At 41.5% G+C, this 17,631-nt stretch overlaps 1 protein-coding gene across 2 annotated transcripts in view; it reads left to right on the top strand.

Annotated features, from left to right (window-relative positions):
• Positions 1–2,533: 2,533 nt before the first annotated feature.
• Positions 2,534–17,631, top strand: part of EGFL6 (EGF like domain multiple 6) — a 38,216-nt gene continuing 23,118 nt past the window's right edge. The window contains exons 1-6 of one of the 2 annotated variants that reach the window (XM_051794972.1): positions 2,534–2,753; positions 9,340–9,449; positions 11,631–11,723; positions 14,520–14,639; positions 16,162–16,281; positions 17,241–17,375. In XM_051794972.1, the coding sequence (XP_051650932.1) occupies positions 2,686–2,753; positions 9,340–9,449; positions 11,631–11,723; positions 14,520–14,639; positions 16,162–16,281; positions 17,241–17,375 (646 nt within the window). In that variant the 5' untranslated portion in view covers positions 2,534–2,685. Of the gene's footprint in view, positions 2,754–9,339; positions 9,450–11,630; positions 11,724–14,519; positions 14,640–16,161; positions 16,282–17,240; positions 17,376–17,631 lie in introns of those variants that run through there. The other variant, XM_051794971.1, reaches the window with a different exon arrangement.

Genomic DNA, 17,631 nt, shown 5'->3' with positions numbered 1-17,631 from the left:
GTCCCATTCCAGCAGGCAATGTGAAATACTAGTTAGCAGGGACCACCGGGGCTGACAGACCATGGGGGAGATCATGCTGACCTCTGGGACCAGCCCAGAAAGCCAGTGTATTCCCTTGAGCCCTGCCATGGAATTTTTCCTCTCCTCTGAAGAGGTGTGAATAAGAGGTTATTCTATGAAAATTTGCTACTATCAAATCAATGCAGATTTACTAGTGCAAAACTGCAGTATTGATAAAAATGAAAAAAATATATTTAGATGGTCAAGGAATGTTAATGAAGAGGAAAGGGTGTCAGGTGTGAGACTGAAATTCCTCTAGAGTTCAATAAATCTTCATGTCCTGGTGGCAAAGCAGCATGTTTAAACTCCAGTGGACATCATGATTTACATGCTGTGGCTTAGGCTGATTTCCCACAATTTTAATTCTTATTATAACCAAGTGAGGTTATAGGTGAAGTCCTGACATCTTCTGTGGAAAAAGACACATGTAACTTTCTGGGTGGTTAAAACAAAACCAAATTAACATGGTAAGTGTGAGTATATGTGTTCTGTCTCACTCTGTCCCATCTTTTCATGGATGAATCGTGACCTGAGACTTGAAAATTTCTCATCTTGGGAATCATACAGCAAAACTCAGTGACAAGGGGATCTCAGGTATCTTGCAGGCAGGAGGTTCTAAAGAGTGCAAATATGAATATCCTAGCACATACAAACATGCTCCATTAAATCCATTGCTCTTGTTTCTCTAATTATTGTTCTAAAGTAAGGATACAGTTTCAGATAATAATTTTATTATCTATCCACAAGTCACTCTTCATAAAAAACAAAGATTTTTGAGGAAATAATTATAGCTCGTAACAGACTACATGCACCACAATTCAGAAACTAATTGTCTTGACCAATAAAACTTGTCTTGAACACTGATCAGTATTTTAATGGCAAGCCCATCAAATTATTCATTCATATCCATTTGTTGGAGTAAATGTGCATAATAAAACTGCAAATTTTTGAGTATAGTTTTAAGTAATTAGAATGCTTTCTACATGGCACAGACTTAGCTAAAATCAAGACTACTCCTCCCATATAGGAAGACAAGTCTAAAAAGAGAGTTAAAGAGTCTCAAGGTGCTGCTGCATTTCTGCATTTCAGAAAGACAGCAGAACAGCTGAAAACCAACAATGGCTTTTGCATCCAGCATCCAGAAAAAAAAGGTGTCTCTACCATCCTGCACACAATCAGCATTGCACAGGTTTATTTCTTTTAATTAGATTAATTTTAATTTGATGTCATTTGAATCGTGGGGCTAAATTTGCCATCTTTTGATACCTCTGCTCTGCTTTAAGTCTACAAGGCGACTTAAACCTACTTTGGGGGAACATCTGTAATTTCAGGAGTCTAAAGAAATCAGCAGTGGATGACAACAGCCTGGTAGAGGCTCAAAGCCAAGAGTAGATGAGCAATTCAGTAAAATATCTGTTTTAGGATCCTTAGAAAGTTACCTTGTTCAAAATGCTTTGATACAAGCATTGTGGAAACTCCTGGAAAACCTTATTAGCAGAGATTTTAGACTGACCCAAATAGACACTATTGCTTGATATACCTCTCTTGAATATAGGTGTTGATATTGCTCAGCAGAGGATTAAGTTGGAGTGACTAAAACAGTTGCCATCCCAGGTTTTCTGGACATTCCCATTCCTATGGCAAAAATGAGAGAAGAAAAACTGAAACATTTTTAATTTGCTGGTAAACATCAGTCACAGCTTAAATGTCACTACAAAAAGATAGAGTTATTAGTTAATCTTGAGAAGAACCCTAATACAAAACCCAGCACCCCCGAAGTGCAAGCATTATTCTAGAAGAATATATCAGGGGTGAAGCAGTTTACGTGCAATGGCAGCAGCACCAAAGCCAAAGGACTAGCTATCAAGAAAAAATGTCACCAGTGAGCATACACAGCTTAAATAACAACTTAGAATCACAGAATCGTTTAGGTTGGAAAAGACTCCAAAGTCACTGAGTCCAACCTTTAAACTGACACTGCCAAGTCCACCAGTAACCATGTCCCCAGGCACCACATCTAAACGTTTTTTCAGACACTTCCAGGGATAGCGATTCCACTGGGCAGACTGTTCCAATTCCTGACCACTCTTTTAGTTAAGAACTTTTTCCTAATATCCAAGCACTTTCTTTAGGGGCTTAAACAAAGTTTGGTCAGAGATGGTCCTGCGACTGAAAAACAAAGCCTGGAAACCTTTCAATGCAAATGCCGTTTCCCGGTGACAGAAGTCCATCGCAACGGTGCCACGGGGGACAGCGGGTGCCCGCGGAGGCAGAGCCCGCGGGACACGCCGGCTGTGGAACGAAGTGAGCCTGCAGCAGCGACGGTCTCGGGCCGGAGCAACACGGCTATCCCAGAGGGACACCGCCGTGGCTCCGCGCCCGGCCCTGTGGGGCAGTTTGCCCTCCGGCTCTCCCAGAGGGACACCGCCGTGGCTCCGCGCCCGGCGAGCCGGGGGTCCCTGCCCGCCCCGTCCCGGGACGCGCGGGGGGAGGGCGGCCGGAGGCGGGTCCGTCCCGCCCCTCCCGGTTATAGGGCCCCGTCCCACCGCCCGCCCGCGCTCCGGCGCTGCCGCCCGGCCAACGAGGGACAGACAGACACCGCCGGGGGCCGCCCGCGCCCGGGCGATGGTGCCGGCGCCCGGGAGCGCCCTGCTCGCCGCCCTGCTCGCCGCCGGGCTGGCCGCCGTGGGCAGGTGAGGGGGGACGGCGGGCGGGGAGGGGGCGGGAGAGGTCGGGGGTCCGACCAGGCTAGGGCTGGGTCCCGCTCCTCGTCCGTGCCGTGCCCGCCCGCTGGTGCGGGTGCTGGAGGGTCCATCCCACGCCCGTGTCCGCCGGGCTCTCCCGGCCGGTCGCCGGGGCCGTGGTGCTGAAAGGCACCCGCCCGGCTCGGACCCTCCCGCGGCGTGTGCGCCGCTTCCCCGAGGGGCTCACCGGAGCTCACACCAGAGCTGGGGCTCTTCTGCTTCGGGGCAAACGGCAGCGTCAGTGACGGTCCAAACGGTGGGAGCAGCTGCACCACCTGTAGAAAGGTGTGAGCTGCTCCAGTTCTTGATCTGCTTGGATAAACAGGCGCTTCACAATCATCCCGCCATCACAAGGTTTTAGGTTCTGCAGAGATAGGTACGCTCTGGAAACAGAATGCGATTTTGAGAGAGGCTCAATAAAACCACTTACTCCTAATCAAGCCATTCTAGTGCTCCCCCTCCCAGTTCTCCAGAAGCACAAGTGCTGCAGCAAGGGAGTAGCTCATAAAGGGGAAATTCACAGCAACTGCCGGTGAAGCCTTCAAGATGTTGTGTGGTTTATTTATTTTGTATCAGGTCTGTGAATGGGAACGTTTGTCATCAGCCAGTGGCAGTGTGCTGTTCCAGAACATGTGGGGCTGTCAAGTGGTCAGCTCCCCAGTAACTGGAAGTTTACGAACTCCAGACTTGCTTGTATATCTTCGACAAAACACATTTGCTCTCAAAGCAGAGCTCTGTTTAAATGCCTGTGTTTGTTGGTCATTTTTCATGTGTACTTGCATTTCAAGTACTTAGAAAGATGTAAAACCACAAAATAAGGGTGTTATCTCTTTCTAGAAGAAAATATGGCCTGAAGTTAACTAAAACCAAGAGTGATATGTTTGATAAAAATTGTTGTTTCACATTAAGTCAAGAAACCCATGGGAAATGCACAACCTGCCTATAACTGATTGCTCTATACCCTGTCCTGTCCAAGTTGGTGTTGGGTGGTAATGGCATCTCGCAGTTCTACCAAGATTGTCACTCTACCATTTCCATTGAAAGAAAGTGGGAAAAAAAGATTTTCAAACATATTGATGGAAGCTTTGGTTGACAAGGGATCCTAATTTAAGAGGATCCTATCTGCCTCTGAATGGTTAAGAAGGAAAAGGAAATAGTAAAAATCAGATTCAGTTTTGAAAGACTGATTTAATTATGGTTATTTATGTCTCTTAGAAGTGTAGCTTTCATACCTGGACTTTTAATTTCTCTGCTCTAAGCACTTCTTTTAATGAGTTTGGTGGGCACATGAAGCCATAAAGAAGAAAATTTTGCAAGCCCAAGCTAAACTTCATTTATTCTTTTGGAAGGGATTCACAGTGAAGCAAGACTGTTGTCATGTTGAGTGCCTGAAACTGGTTGAAGGGTTACCTAAGTTATTAAAAGATATAAGGTGACACACTTTTCATTTTATTTAATATGAATAGAGGTGAACTTTTTTCCTAGAAGGAAGTCACCCCTCAAATAAACTTTTGTGAAAACAGACAAACCAACAAAACTCCAAAAACCCAACCAAACAACCAACGCAGAGAAAACACCTCATGCCTTTATTTTGCACAGTGTTCAAATATACCTCTGTATTGCATACGCTCAGTTTTAAGGAATCTTTTTCAAATTGCTAATTTCTGAAATACCATCTTTTTGTTCTTCTGAATATAAGAGTTGATCAAAATTTTAGGTTTGGTGATAGTTTTTGCTAGCAGCAATGTCCAGAAATATTTTTAGAGGAACATTAAAGAAAGGGATCACATCCTGCCTTTGAGTTAACTGGAAGCTGACGATAATGGAATGGAGATGTTTGCCCCCACACCCTGCCAGCAGCAGGCAGCTATTGTGTGCACAAGAGCTGACCAAAAGTGTTCTGTAGAGGTCTTATGGAAACAGTGCATTAATCTATTCAGCAGCTGCTAAAAAAAAAAAAAATAAAAACTCATAAATGCTCCTTCCTAGATAAAACTTTAGTATAAGACAATATTAATAGGACTATATTAACTCAAACTAACTTTGTTATCTACCTACCTGGTTAAGTTAGGCTTCTGAAGATTTGCTTGCTCATCCTCTGCAGCTGCTACTGTCGCATCACTCAGTTCAGGCAGGGCTTACACTGCAAATGAGCACTGGTCAGGAGAACATGACAAGTATCTTTTTTTTCAGTGTTGAGGTTTTTACTTCTTTTTATTTTAGCTGTTATGGGTAAAATGGCTGCTAATGAAATTTGTAGTCCAGCACAGTTAACAGCCCTGTTATTATGTTTGAAATTTTGACTGCCCATTGGTATGCAGACATTTTTAGTGGCTTGGATTTGGCCTAGGTCATGAACTAATTTTGAGAAAATGATGCAATGTAAAACTATTTCCTTATTTTATGGAATGAAACAACAATAAAGAGGGGTAGGAGTAGTAGGAAGATTCTTTTGGACAAGCGAGTCCCAACATTTAGGTGTGCTTTAGTCCCCTCTTTTCACCTTTTATTCTACTTATAATATTTTTCTTTGCAATTGTTTGTGTATTTAAGCTATTGGGGGTATCAGGGATATCCGTCCTACCCTATCAATCAACTTTGCTCTGCTAAAAAGTCTACCTAGACAATTGATAAGTGGAGCAGGTGAACTTTCTGAATACGTGCTATTGTAAATATGTTTTCTTCTTTTTTAACATCAAATTTAGTAAATCACTGTAAGAAGTCAAAGGTCCTCTGTAGCAGCTTAACATCTGTCCTCACATCACACATTCAATTTATTTTGTCTGTTCCTCACACCACTCTAGGAATAAAGTTACATACTCACTTGATCCTGGCCAGTATCTGGATGTTTTGCTCTGAATTGGTCTGATGTTTTTTGGGATAGGATTCATAATCTTCATATTACTTCCAAGAGGAACAACATTCATGCCTATGTTTGTGTCACTACAGGCAAGGTTAGGTCTTAGTCTGTGAGAGAGACTATGTATCTTAAAATTAGGGAGGAGTTGTTCTCCTGGTTCTTCAAAGCTCTTCCGGACTCTTACCCTTCTTGTGGCTTTCATATTCCTGTTTTCCCCTCAGAGTGTTAAAGGATGGTAGCGCAAGAGTAAATGGTTACAAATTAGTCTTTATCTTAATGAGCTCTTCTCTCTCTTTTGGAGATGCCTGGCATGCAGTAGGAAGCAATTAGATTCCCTTCTCAGCTTTTGGTTTGTTCAACTGAAGCCAAGTTCTTATCATCCTCTGTAAATAGGCCACTCTTCATAGCTTTTCTTATCATATATACCATGTATAATTCAAATGTCTTCCCCATGTTAAGAACTGTACACAATCATCCTGATTCCAGCCAGGACAGGATTAATATTTGACAGTAGCCAGGAGGGGGCATGGCCAGGACACAGATGTTATTCTATACCACCTCACATCATTGCTGGGGGTGGAGAAAAGGGTCTGTCTTCCAGGCATGAGGGGTTCCTTCCAGTCAAGGAAATATTGTAGAGGGAGTCATCCCATATTGGAGGTTTTTTTCATGTGCATAGTTTCTTTTCTTATACCCTCTGTCATTAGTACTTTTGTTGTTACGGTTTGTTTTCTTATCTCATTGCTGTTTCCAGTAAGTGGTTTTAATCTCAACCCATGATCTTTACCTTTGGTGCCTCCAATTCTCAACTCCATCCCACCGCAGTGGGAAACAGGAGAAAACGGGTTTGGAGAGTCTCAGTGGGGGCACTGAATTGGGGACTACCACTGCTAAACCACAACAATACAGCCTGGTACAGCAGCAGTAAACCTTTCCTAGAATTTTAACCAAAACACCTGAGGGTCCCACTTAGTTTATAGTGGTGCTAGGGGCTCACAGCAATCTTGCAATAAATAATGCAGCCAGCTTTCTGTCACCTCAAACAAGGAGGCCTTGGATTGCTGTAGTTGCTATTCATCTTCACTGTTCTTTGCTAAATACCACCCTACTGATGTCAGCAGCAACAGAGCCATATAAAATCTCTCCTGCCTGGGCACTCTGGACAGCTAAGTATGCCACTTGTTTCCTTTAGCACCAGTGCTGTAAGGTGCTGACACTCAGAGGACAGATTTCTTCACTAGAAATTCAGAGACCACTCTTGCCACTGACCTGCACAGTCTACCTTCTCTTGCCCTTCTTCTTGAGTTGTGTATTTAGGCTGCAGGTTCTTCAAGGCCAGGAATTCTTTGCACACTGAGCAGACAGTGACAAGCCCAGCCATCATGCTCGGGCCTCTGAAATCCTACAAGAATATCTTGCAGGGAGGGATCAGAAGTGCCCTGTGCTTCCAGTCTACATTACTTCTCCCCCAATATCCAGAAGGGATCTGGATCCTTTCTCCCAGAAAGGATCTGCCTGCCTGAAAGAATCTCCTCTTTCTAAATTTCTTTCTTTTGCACAAAATACTGAACTCCTGACAGTAGTGGCAGAGCTGACGGATGTTGATTCTTCATGGTTTAGAGGGACTAAGCTGGCAAAACTGGTTTTTCTCCCAGATTTTGGGATCCAGGTGGGCTCTCAATAGTCTAGTTGATCTTTCCCACTGCCAAAGGTAAGTTTTAACTTGGCGCTTGCTGTGAAAATCAGAACACAAGAAAGACCTTGTCCAGGGTGGTATCTATAGAGTACAGCTATGTTAATTTCATTTCCCAGTTTTAAGAGAAGTTTGTGCTGAAATCTTGAGATATATTGTATACTTTATAAAGACACTGTCATTTGATTTTGAAGTGAATTACTAAATAAAACTACTGAATGAAGTTTTTTCCTGTGAAAATGAGCACCTTTTGGAAAGGAATGAGATCCTTCTTGCTCCAAGCTTTAGGCATTTTAACCTTTCAGGGGAGTCATAGCACTATCCGGATGCCTTTCAGAGGATTTTCTGGGATGGAAGCAGAATGTACATTTACTATTCAGGTAAATTCAAGGGCACTTTCTAGCCTGCAAACAGAACATATGTTCTTTAACTTGTATACTTGCAAGTGATTTAAGTCGGCAGCATTTGGATGAACAAAATGGAAAAAAGTTATTTTTTTGTCTATATACACAGAGGCAGGGTGCTGATTTCTCACAGATGCACACAGAGGAGTTATAGCTATTTAATACACTTTTTCACCTGTCTGAAGATGAGGTGCGTGTACTGTAAACTGCATCACTGGGTTGATGGCAAAGGTTGGATGACTTCAGAACAATTTAGTCCAACACTGAGGCTTTTTTACTTGTCCAGTGACATGAAGACCATCTCTTCATTCAGAGTATCTCAGGTACATGAGCATTTCCTCTGAACTCCCTTCTCTTTTCAATGGTTCAACTACTAAAGAAAATGCTGGTGTAACATATTGTACTTTGAAGTGTATGGATATATTTGTTTTATTAGTTTGCCTCAGTGATGTTTACAGTAATGGTTCTGATATGAGTGCAACCCTTACAGATAAGCACTGGATAAGTGCAAAGTGCTACTGTAATGTGATAAAGCAATGGCTTTACTGTGCCTCAGACTAAAAAATGCAAAAGTTCATACCTGATTACTTTTCTCCATCTTTCTTTTTCCCACCATGAGATATTTTTTGTGCATTGCCCCCTCAGTACCTCAAATCACTTACTATAAAGCTGCCACCAATAAGGTGTATTCTGTGTCAAAACCAACACTTTGGACTCTTTGAAGAATGCGCATTTTAAATTATGGATTGGAAAAAGCAGTGAGGACACAGGATTTTGGAAAAGGAATTTCATGAAGGGGACAGGCATGTGGCATCGGAGAACTTAAGTAACAGCAAACAGAGGGAGAAGACAACTAAATCCACAGTACTAGTTGCAGCACAGAGTAGGTCTAGAAGATTTACACAGTTGTGGAATTGCATCAGATGTAGGATTTTGGCAACTAACATGGCAGGTTTTCCAACTCTTGCAGTTGTTGATCTGCAGTGACTTTGAACTCCCTTGGCTTATCGGCAGGTGAAATCAACACTATGGTCAGGCAGCCCTGTGCAACCAGAACGCTCAAGACTGTCTGCACTTATGCAATCAATTTGCATGTGTGCAGTGACTATGACCTGCAAGTCACTATCTTTTATGGGGCTGCCTGATGTTCAGAACATGCATTTCTGTAGAATCAATATTTCATCATCCAAAGCAAAAGCTCTGTCAGGTGCGGCATCGTATATTTGATCCAGGTTGTTCATGTGGCACAAACCGAGGCAGCCCCATTGACTTCACTGATATTAAAAATGACTCATACTAGCAGGGGACCTGGCTGTATTTTTTGCCTTTGCCATGTTTCTTATTAGAAAGGGTTTATGTTGCACAGTTAATTTATTGCAGGTGAAACGTTCCCAGCTCCCCTGTTTCTCCGATCAAATGTGACTTTGCATTCCTCTCTAGGAACACTGCTCTAGGTTTTGTGAAATGAAAATGCCTGACAGGGGATAAAACATAAGAGAAATGTGCAATGGAGTACACAGAGGAATGAACTAAAGTGCGTTTGCCTGATGAAGCTGCTGTTTGTCCTTCCTTATGCAGCTTGAGAGCTCGTGGGCAGCTGGTGGCTGTGAGCCAGCCTGGGGTGTGTCGCTATGGTTCCAGGTTGGATTGCTGTTATGGCTGGAAAAAGAACAAGGGCCACTGCGAAGGTAACATTAACTTTATGCTTGTTTCCTCTCCATGGCTGTGTACTTGGTACTGATAAAGGGGTTTCATATATGTCTGCCAGAAGTTACAGAAAGAAACCTTCTGAGGAGTGAAATTTCTTAACTCTGTGAAAGAGTGAATAAAACATATTTGAAAGACCATCTCCTAAAAAAACCCAGAGCTTTGGGTAAATAATAAAAAGCCATCAACTGCATATGCAGAGATTCTTAGATCCAGAAGGGACCATCTGTTCCAATCTCCTGCACAGCCCTGGTCAGTGCCTATACTCTAACAGCTGTTGAGAATGTGCTAAAACCACAGTGTTTTCCAATGCTACGTAAGGACCCCTAAAATAGTTTTCTGTCAGTTGGTATCCTTTATCTTCAGAGTACACAGCCTCTGAGAACCAGGAGGTTTTAACTTTCTGAAAACATAAATAAAACTCAAGAAATAAGTGCACCCAAGCTTGGGTAGCCAGCCAGCGTTCTGGTCTGAGGATCATTGGCTTAATGAAGAGACAATGGCTCTTAAGACATTTCTAATTTGTAAAAGGTCTACAGATCCCAAGGAGAAGGCAATGTGGAATCTTTTTCTTCAACTGTACTTGTGCAAAACACAGCAAAATCATAAAATATATATTTTAGAAATCTTTTTCAGATGTTGCACCTGTTGTCCCAGAGGGTTTGGCATTTTGTATCTGGTGAATTTGTATAGAGGCTTAGGGTTATTCACTGCTGAAAATCATAAAATGTCTCTACTTTATATATATAAAACATCATTTTAAAAAAGAAAAAAGGGATTATTTTCATATTTCTGCATTGCTTAATAACACCTTAGTTTTGATGCAAATGAATAGCTAGAGGGACAGGTGACAAATACAACTCTGATCAGCCAGTGGAGTAGGTTGTATTGTTTTAAAGCAATAGGTTTTCATAAACTTTGAAGACTCTTCTTTGGCAAATTACTTTAAACCACCTATAATGTAATTCTGCATTGTAAATCCAGATGCAGTGTTCTCTGCTTCAGTGCTAACACTGCAAGCTGCTCTTTTCCAGTCTTGGATCTCCTCATTACAGCTGCGGAATGTGTCCATCCCATGGGAGACCATGCCAAGCAAGGATGCGTGGGATCCCAGGGCAACAAGCTGGTCTTGCAGTGTGTCATGTTGCCTTCAGGGATAGAAATAGTGTTGAAAAATGCCTCAGTCTGTGGAGTTAGTGGATCAGTACATCTGAATGCTTCTGTAAATGTAGGGAAGATACTTGAAATCAGAAGTATGAATTTTAATTATTCATTTTACTATATAGTAATTAACACTGTGACTTTCCTATAGTTTGCAGATCAGCTTAATTACACAAGGTATCGAGATGTGCATCCTGGTGCATACTTTTTCACTGTTTTTACAGAGCTAGTCCTGATTTAAATGCATGTCTTGTTTGCTCTTCCTGCATAACCCCCATGTTGACAATCATATTGACTTTAAGAGCCTTATAAGCCTTACAAAAGTCAATTTAATTTCTGATTGATGATCTAGAGGGCTGAGAGTTAGAAAATTTTACTTTTTAATCCATCCAGGTTAAGCATAGCCCTCTCAAATTATTGTAAACCTGATGCAATTATACTTATTGGGATGTGTGGTAAGGACAGTTGCCTCATGACAGATGTGCTCTGGATGTTCCACTATGGAATAGACACGTTCCTCAGCTGTAACTCAGAAGGTCCAAGACTGTAAAACTGCTGTAGTATAATGTGTCTCCTTTGGCTGCAGGAGAGTCTTGTTGCCGCTTTCCTACTCTAGATGCCAAGCCTAGCAAGTCAAGCTGCTGGCCAGCTGCTTCTCACATAGGCTTCTTAAAAACAGGAAAAATGCAAGAGTACAAAACTACTAAATATGAGTTGTAAGCATGGCAGAAAAAGTATGAGAGAGAGACCTAAAAGTAATCCCTTCTTTTCCAGGTCTCCATAAACCTGGAAAAAACCAAACTCTTTTAATTTATGTTAGCGTCACTGTTCTCAAGTAGATAGAAATTGCTGATCAGTAGCTACCATGCTCAGACTAGAGGGAGAGGTATGGAGGATGCTGAACTTATGCAAAAAGTTTTTAGGCAACTAAGCAGGGCAAAAGTTTTCAAATAGAATATTTCTAAATTTTTCTCTCTCCTTTCTCTACCTGACTCCACCAGCTACCTGTGGACATGGCTGCAAGTATGGGGAGTGCATGGGACCAAACAAATGCAAATGTTTCCCTGGATTTACAGGGAAAACCTGTAATCAAGGTTAGTGCATATGCTCCAGAAAGCACTGTTGATTTTCTGTCTCCTTATCTTGTACTATGGTTTGTGTCATCTTCCAAGATAGTAAACCAGGATATTTTCATGTTTACGTAGAAGAACTTAAGAGTTTAAGGCTCTTACATCTCCAGCATCCCAGGCAAGCCCTAAGTCTCCTTCAGCAAACAGAAGTTTGAACCCATATTGTGTATGTCCTATGGGCTGATGACAAGGGCAAACTGTCATGTCTATAGTCAGAGGATTAAGGCATGGAGAGATTACATAGGAAAGTATCAGAAGAGATGGCAGTCAATTCCAGAACCCATGTTATTTTCTTAACTAGTAATCCATGTTTCTTTTTTAACTAACCTTCTAATCAGAAAGACATGCAATTATATGCTAGACATGTAATTTATCAAGCTGTCTGGGCTGTTTGCAGATGCTGAATGGTATTTCTGAGAACCAGAATTGGGAGTCTTTAGAATTGCATTTTCAGAAACTTTAAATGCACCACTTTCCCTCCATAAACTTGCAATTCAACATGGGAATATTTCAGTTAACACATAGGTAAGAATTCATTTTTTTTCCTGTTCCAATATATGAGACCCCTGTGTTGGAGCAGATGAAAGGAGCAGGTCCATCCTACTGCAGCACAGATGAGTGAACTGCAGGTACTTGCTACCTTACTAAGCTCCTGCAGCCTTTGACTGAAAATTTTGCATTGATGTGCTAAACACACTTTTTTTATAGTCAAAACAACCCATTTATTACACAGTATATTTCAAACAATATATCACAAAGCTATATTGTTAAGTATTTTAGAAAACTCCATCTTTTGCACTTTTGGTGTTTTTCACAGGGAAAGAAGTTAATTCCTTAGTACCACTAGAGAAGAAAGGGAAACAGCAGCTGTGGTTACATGTAACAGTTATGTAGGTATTACTTACAATTTCTGCCTTTAAACCCAGAAGTTTAACCTCAAAAATTTTTGGCAGCTTAAAAGTCATCAAAAAGCAACAGAGAAGCCCTCAGTTTTTAGGTGTTTTCTGTGCAGTAACTCCATCTGCATTTGAAATGCCCTCTGTAGGCAATCAGATCAGTTCTGTGCCACTTGCAGTAGGTTCAGAGTCTGAGGCTTGGTGGAAGCACCACACGGACCCACATGTGCAAATCGCCTCTTAGACCCTGGGCTCTTCTACCCTCTGAAGCACAGCCAGGATTTTTTCAGTAAAGTGGTTGCTGGCACAGGCCAGAAGTCTCCCAGAGTCTCCAAGAGCTGTTTCAACAGTATAGCCATTTAGGTGGTCATGTTCCAGCAGCTAGGAATGCTCATACCCACTTTTAGTTTACTGGAGATGTAGCTTTGGTCTGTCCTTACACAGAATGCCCTGCTGAGCAAGCTCAACATGAGCTAACTAAAATAACAGAGATAAGGGGACTGTATTAGTCTGCCACCAAGTCTGAGCCAAATTAGCCTTATCTCCATAGGTTTTTTTTTAGAGCTGTGTATGCTGTCAGTGCATTGTGTGAGATAGGTGCAGATAAGCACTTTTGAAAATGTATGGCCTAAGTAGAATAACTTTTGTTCTCCAGTTTGCTCCCTAGTTGCTTTGTTAAGAGGGTCTTGATTATTTAGTGGAGCCACAGTAGCACAAAAATCCAGGGTGATTTGCAAGAAGATAGGTTGCCCTTTTCCAAACACACCCTACATTTAAATAATAGAATGTCTTTTAGAAATAGAAAACCTCTTTCTTCCCTGGACTGAGCTGTAACAAACACTTCTGCACCTCCACAAAGTTTATGCTTCGAATGGCTGACCCTGTGGTCTGCAGGGTACATAGGCATGAGAACAGATACTTCTCCCATTAGAAGTGGAGCTACACAAACTCAATGCTTGCCTGGAGAGCTGCATCTTTACTGAAGATATATTATTGGTCCTATGCTCTGTTTAACACAGCACATGTTGAAAGGGCTGCATATGCTGCTGCATTCTGTTAATGCATTCTGCCTGTTTCCTCATCACTAGAAGAGGTAGAGATGTCAGTTCACAGAAGTCACAAACAGAGATTTTTGTCCCCTTGCCATTGGCCAAATATTATTGTGAACACTGCTCACCCTATACTGCACAAATTAAACTTTTTGGAATTCTCATTTTCTCCCTGTGAAGAATAGCTATTGGAAATTTGAAATTGAGTTAGTTTCTGCAAAGTCTTTACATCTTGGATTTTGAGACAGATTTAGGATGCTTTCATTCTCAGGATTTTGAGATTTTTGAGATTGGTCTTATCATATATTGTATTTAATTTTATTGTATTTATTTATTGTATTAATTTCTGCTACTGATAACCTTGGTGCCAATGTGTAGCTCAGAAAAACAAAAGTAAAAGTCTTTGTTTCACTTAAACTCATTTGCTGTTCTCAGTCTCATTTTTGCCTTTCTAGTACAGAGGTCAGTGGGAGGGCTAAAATCTCCATCTAGAATCAGAGAAATCCAGACAAATAACTCCCCAAAAGAGAGTAACTAAATTCTCTCTCCACCACTCCACTTCTTCCTAACAAGCTGCCAGATGTGGCCAGAGTTTGCATTAGTTTTTCAAGTGTAGAAGTCTGTGTATGTTGGTTTTACTAGCAGTCTTTCAGCCAGATGGTCTGCTAAACTCTCATTTTGCAAGGGGCTGGCTCATTTTCCATCCAAACGATTTTACTCTGGGGAATCCAATGCATTAGGCAATATTATCCACCTATATGTATGAATATATGTATAGAAACCCAGCACTCATTTAATTGCAATGACTTCTGCAGATCTGAACGAATGTGGACTGAAGCCACGTCCTTGTGAGCACAGATGTATGAATACACATGGCAGCTACAAGTGCTATTGTCTCAACGGGTACATGCTTATGCCAGATGGCACATGTGCAAGTAAGTAATAGAGCTGATGGAACAGACACACCAAAATCATCTAATCACATTTAATTCCAGCAGATTTTCTTCTTGTGATGAACAGATTTAGCTTATTTAGTATAGGGTTTTTACCCCAGTTCTCTGGTACTGCCACAACTGAAAGAGGCTTTTCTATTTGGTAGTTCCTGGATAAAGTAAACTAGGTCATACTTGTATTTTGGTATTCAGAGGAGTTTTGATTCTTCTAGAATAAAAATCTTTGATAGTTTTACTTCAGATGAAGGACAGCTAGTACAATCTCGGTGCATAGTCCTGCCAGTTCATCTGCTGAGTAAGGATAAATTAATCTATCCAAGCAAAGCACCAATACAGACTACTTTTTACATGCTGTTATTCCTTGCTTTACCTTTCTGTGCTCCATGACTGATTTATTTTATCTGTATTGATATGCCTCCCACAGCTGCTACCAGCTTCTTGCAAACATTTGTTCCTTGAACTAAGGCTTATCTAAACTTCTGGGGAAAATAGATATCTCTACCTATCTTTGTCTTTAAGCCAGCATGAAATGGAAAGGATTCCACTGTTTTAGCCAACCTGATTTTCAGACCTGAGGAAGCATCTTGTTTTTCAATGGTCGAGTTTCATTTGTAGAAAATACTTTTTTTCTTCACCTGAGCAGTTCCATACAGGTATTTTGGTTTTGAATTTCACAAAACCCAGGTAACATGGTGACAGTCCTTTATAGTGTTCACTGGATTGGAGCAGATCCATCAGGTGGACAAGGAAGCCAGTTTGTCCGAGCAGTGGAACATCCTGCTTGAGAGCTGTATTCTAAGCCAAAGGACCTGGCTGTATGGGGTACAGCACAGTCTTTCCCATGAACATGACAGAAAACCATAAATTCTAAAAGTCTTTGATCTCCAAATCTTGGAGAAAACCGTTCATCAGGCAGGGTGCCCATCTGGCAAGTCAATCAGAATAATTGTAAAAGTACCCAGCCTTGGCAAATACTTGCAGGAGTGCAGGGTCTGCAGCTGTAGAGCAGGTCTGAAAACCAGAGCCACTACTCTCTCTCACTTATGGCAAGGAGACTGAAATTGCCACCAAAGGTGCCCAGGGGACAGAGCTTCTGGAAGGTTTCCCTGCCATGCATCACATCTCAGGTTCGTCCACTGCATTACTAACCATGGTGTGTATTACTGGCAGACAGCAGCTGCAGGCCCCTGACATCCTTGAGAAATGGATATTTATTTCTTCCATTTCTCTCTCTGAGTCTAAAGGGTGGTATTAAAAAGTCACAGAACTAGGATCAGCAAAAAAGAGAGGAATAAGGGCTGATAAGGAAAGAACAAAGTAGACAGGAGTGTAAGATCTATCACATGGACTCCAGAATTGTTAATGTGTTAATGTATAGACAGTTTTATTTATAATGAATGGAATTTTGTTGTTCTGATTAATTTCTGTGTTCATCCAGATCTAACTTAAGTGTGTGATCCTAGACTAGAATTTTGCTTTTTGTTATTTGAAATACTGTTTTCAGGTTCCAGGACATGTGCCATGGTGAATTGCCAATATGGATGTGAAGAAGTCAAAGGGGAGGTGCAGTGTCTCTGTCCATCAGGTGGCCTTCAGCTGGGACCAAATGGAAGGACATGCATTGGTATGCTTAGAGAGCTCACTCTCTTTTCTGTAGGATTCCTGAAACCATAAGACTCTGGGCAAAAGTTAAGTAGTAGTTAATCCTCCTTGCTGGATTGAATAATTCTTCTTGTTAATCAGAGTGTGATGTAAAGTTTTCATGCTTTTTTTTTAATAACTGTTCTTGTACTATTGGCCATGTAATTCTTCTGATAAGTCTCATCTCCAATAAATAATTGAATGTTTTGACATGATTTAGAGTCATCAACAGATTCAGTTTCTCCCTATTGCTATGAGGCCATTAAATACAATGTTTTGTCTTCAGGAAGCTGTCCAGGTTTATTTAAATATTTTTGAATTCTTGTCCACTTCCCTTTGATCATCTAAGCATGGAAACAAATAGTAGAAATTATAAAAAGACTGACCGTGGTGTCCAGCAGTGCATCACAGCAGTTCTAAGCCATAAAGGGCAGCAGTGTGGCATGATGAATTACGTTCAAAGTCACTACTATGTGCTAAAATGTGATATGTCTTGCCTTAGCCCAGCAAGGGGAGGTGCAGAGGTTCAGTAGAAGAGCTGCTGCTGCTCTCGATTTCCTGTTCCTGGAACTTTGTCTTAAACTGTTCTTTGACATTTCCATTCTCTGGGAAATAAAGAAATTTTTGTACTTCCTCCTGAGCCTACTCCAAGATCTTAGGGCAAATCATTGTCCCCAGTGAGGAGAACCCACACTGCCAGTTACCCTAGATTTTACTGTGCCAGGTCTCAAAATCTTCCATGAAGTTAGTTCACATTTTGCTGCTTCATTCAGAAGAACACATGCAAAAGCAAAAAACCATCACCAAGCATGAAGTTACAGGAGTTATTTATTAAACAACTTGTGATAGCCAAGACCAAACCATTCCCATGCAAATCCCAACTAGTTCTTGCTTTCCCATTTTACCTTCTCATGGATCTGACCAGCATCCCTTCTGCTCTAGACATTGATGAATGCTCCACTGGCAAAGCTCTCTGCTCTTACAACCGCAGATGCATCAACACCTTTGGAAGCTACTACTGCAAGTGCCAGCTTGGTTATGAACTGAAATACGTCAGTGGCCATTATGACTGTGTAGGTAAGAGTTAGCCCATGAATTTTCCTTCTTCGTTGTTTTTTTTTTCCCACAGCCTGCATCTTCCCTGTCATTGCCTGAACCATGATGGCCTAGCCTGAGGATACTGCCTCAGAAACGGATAAAAGATGTCACCCTAAGGATATTCTTGATGACACTTTGAATTTTTCCCTGGGTTTTCTCTGTAGCCTTATGAAAAATGTAACCACTGGCACTTGAGATTAAAAATGGCCTTATTGTACCGAGTCAAGATGTGCAA

Source organism: Manacus candei, unplaced genomic scaffold, assembly GCF_025592945.1.
Source record: "Manacus candei isolate 608988 ecotype Guabito, Panama unplaced genomic scaffold, ASM2559294v1 h1tg000041l, whole genome shotgun sequence".
Taxonomy (NCBI): Eukaryota; Metazoa; Chordata; class Aves; order Passeriformes; family Pipridae; genus Manacus; species Manacus candei.
This window is presented reverse-complemented; position numbering and strand designations above follow the sequence as displayed.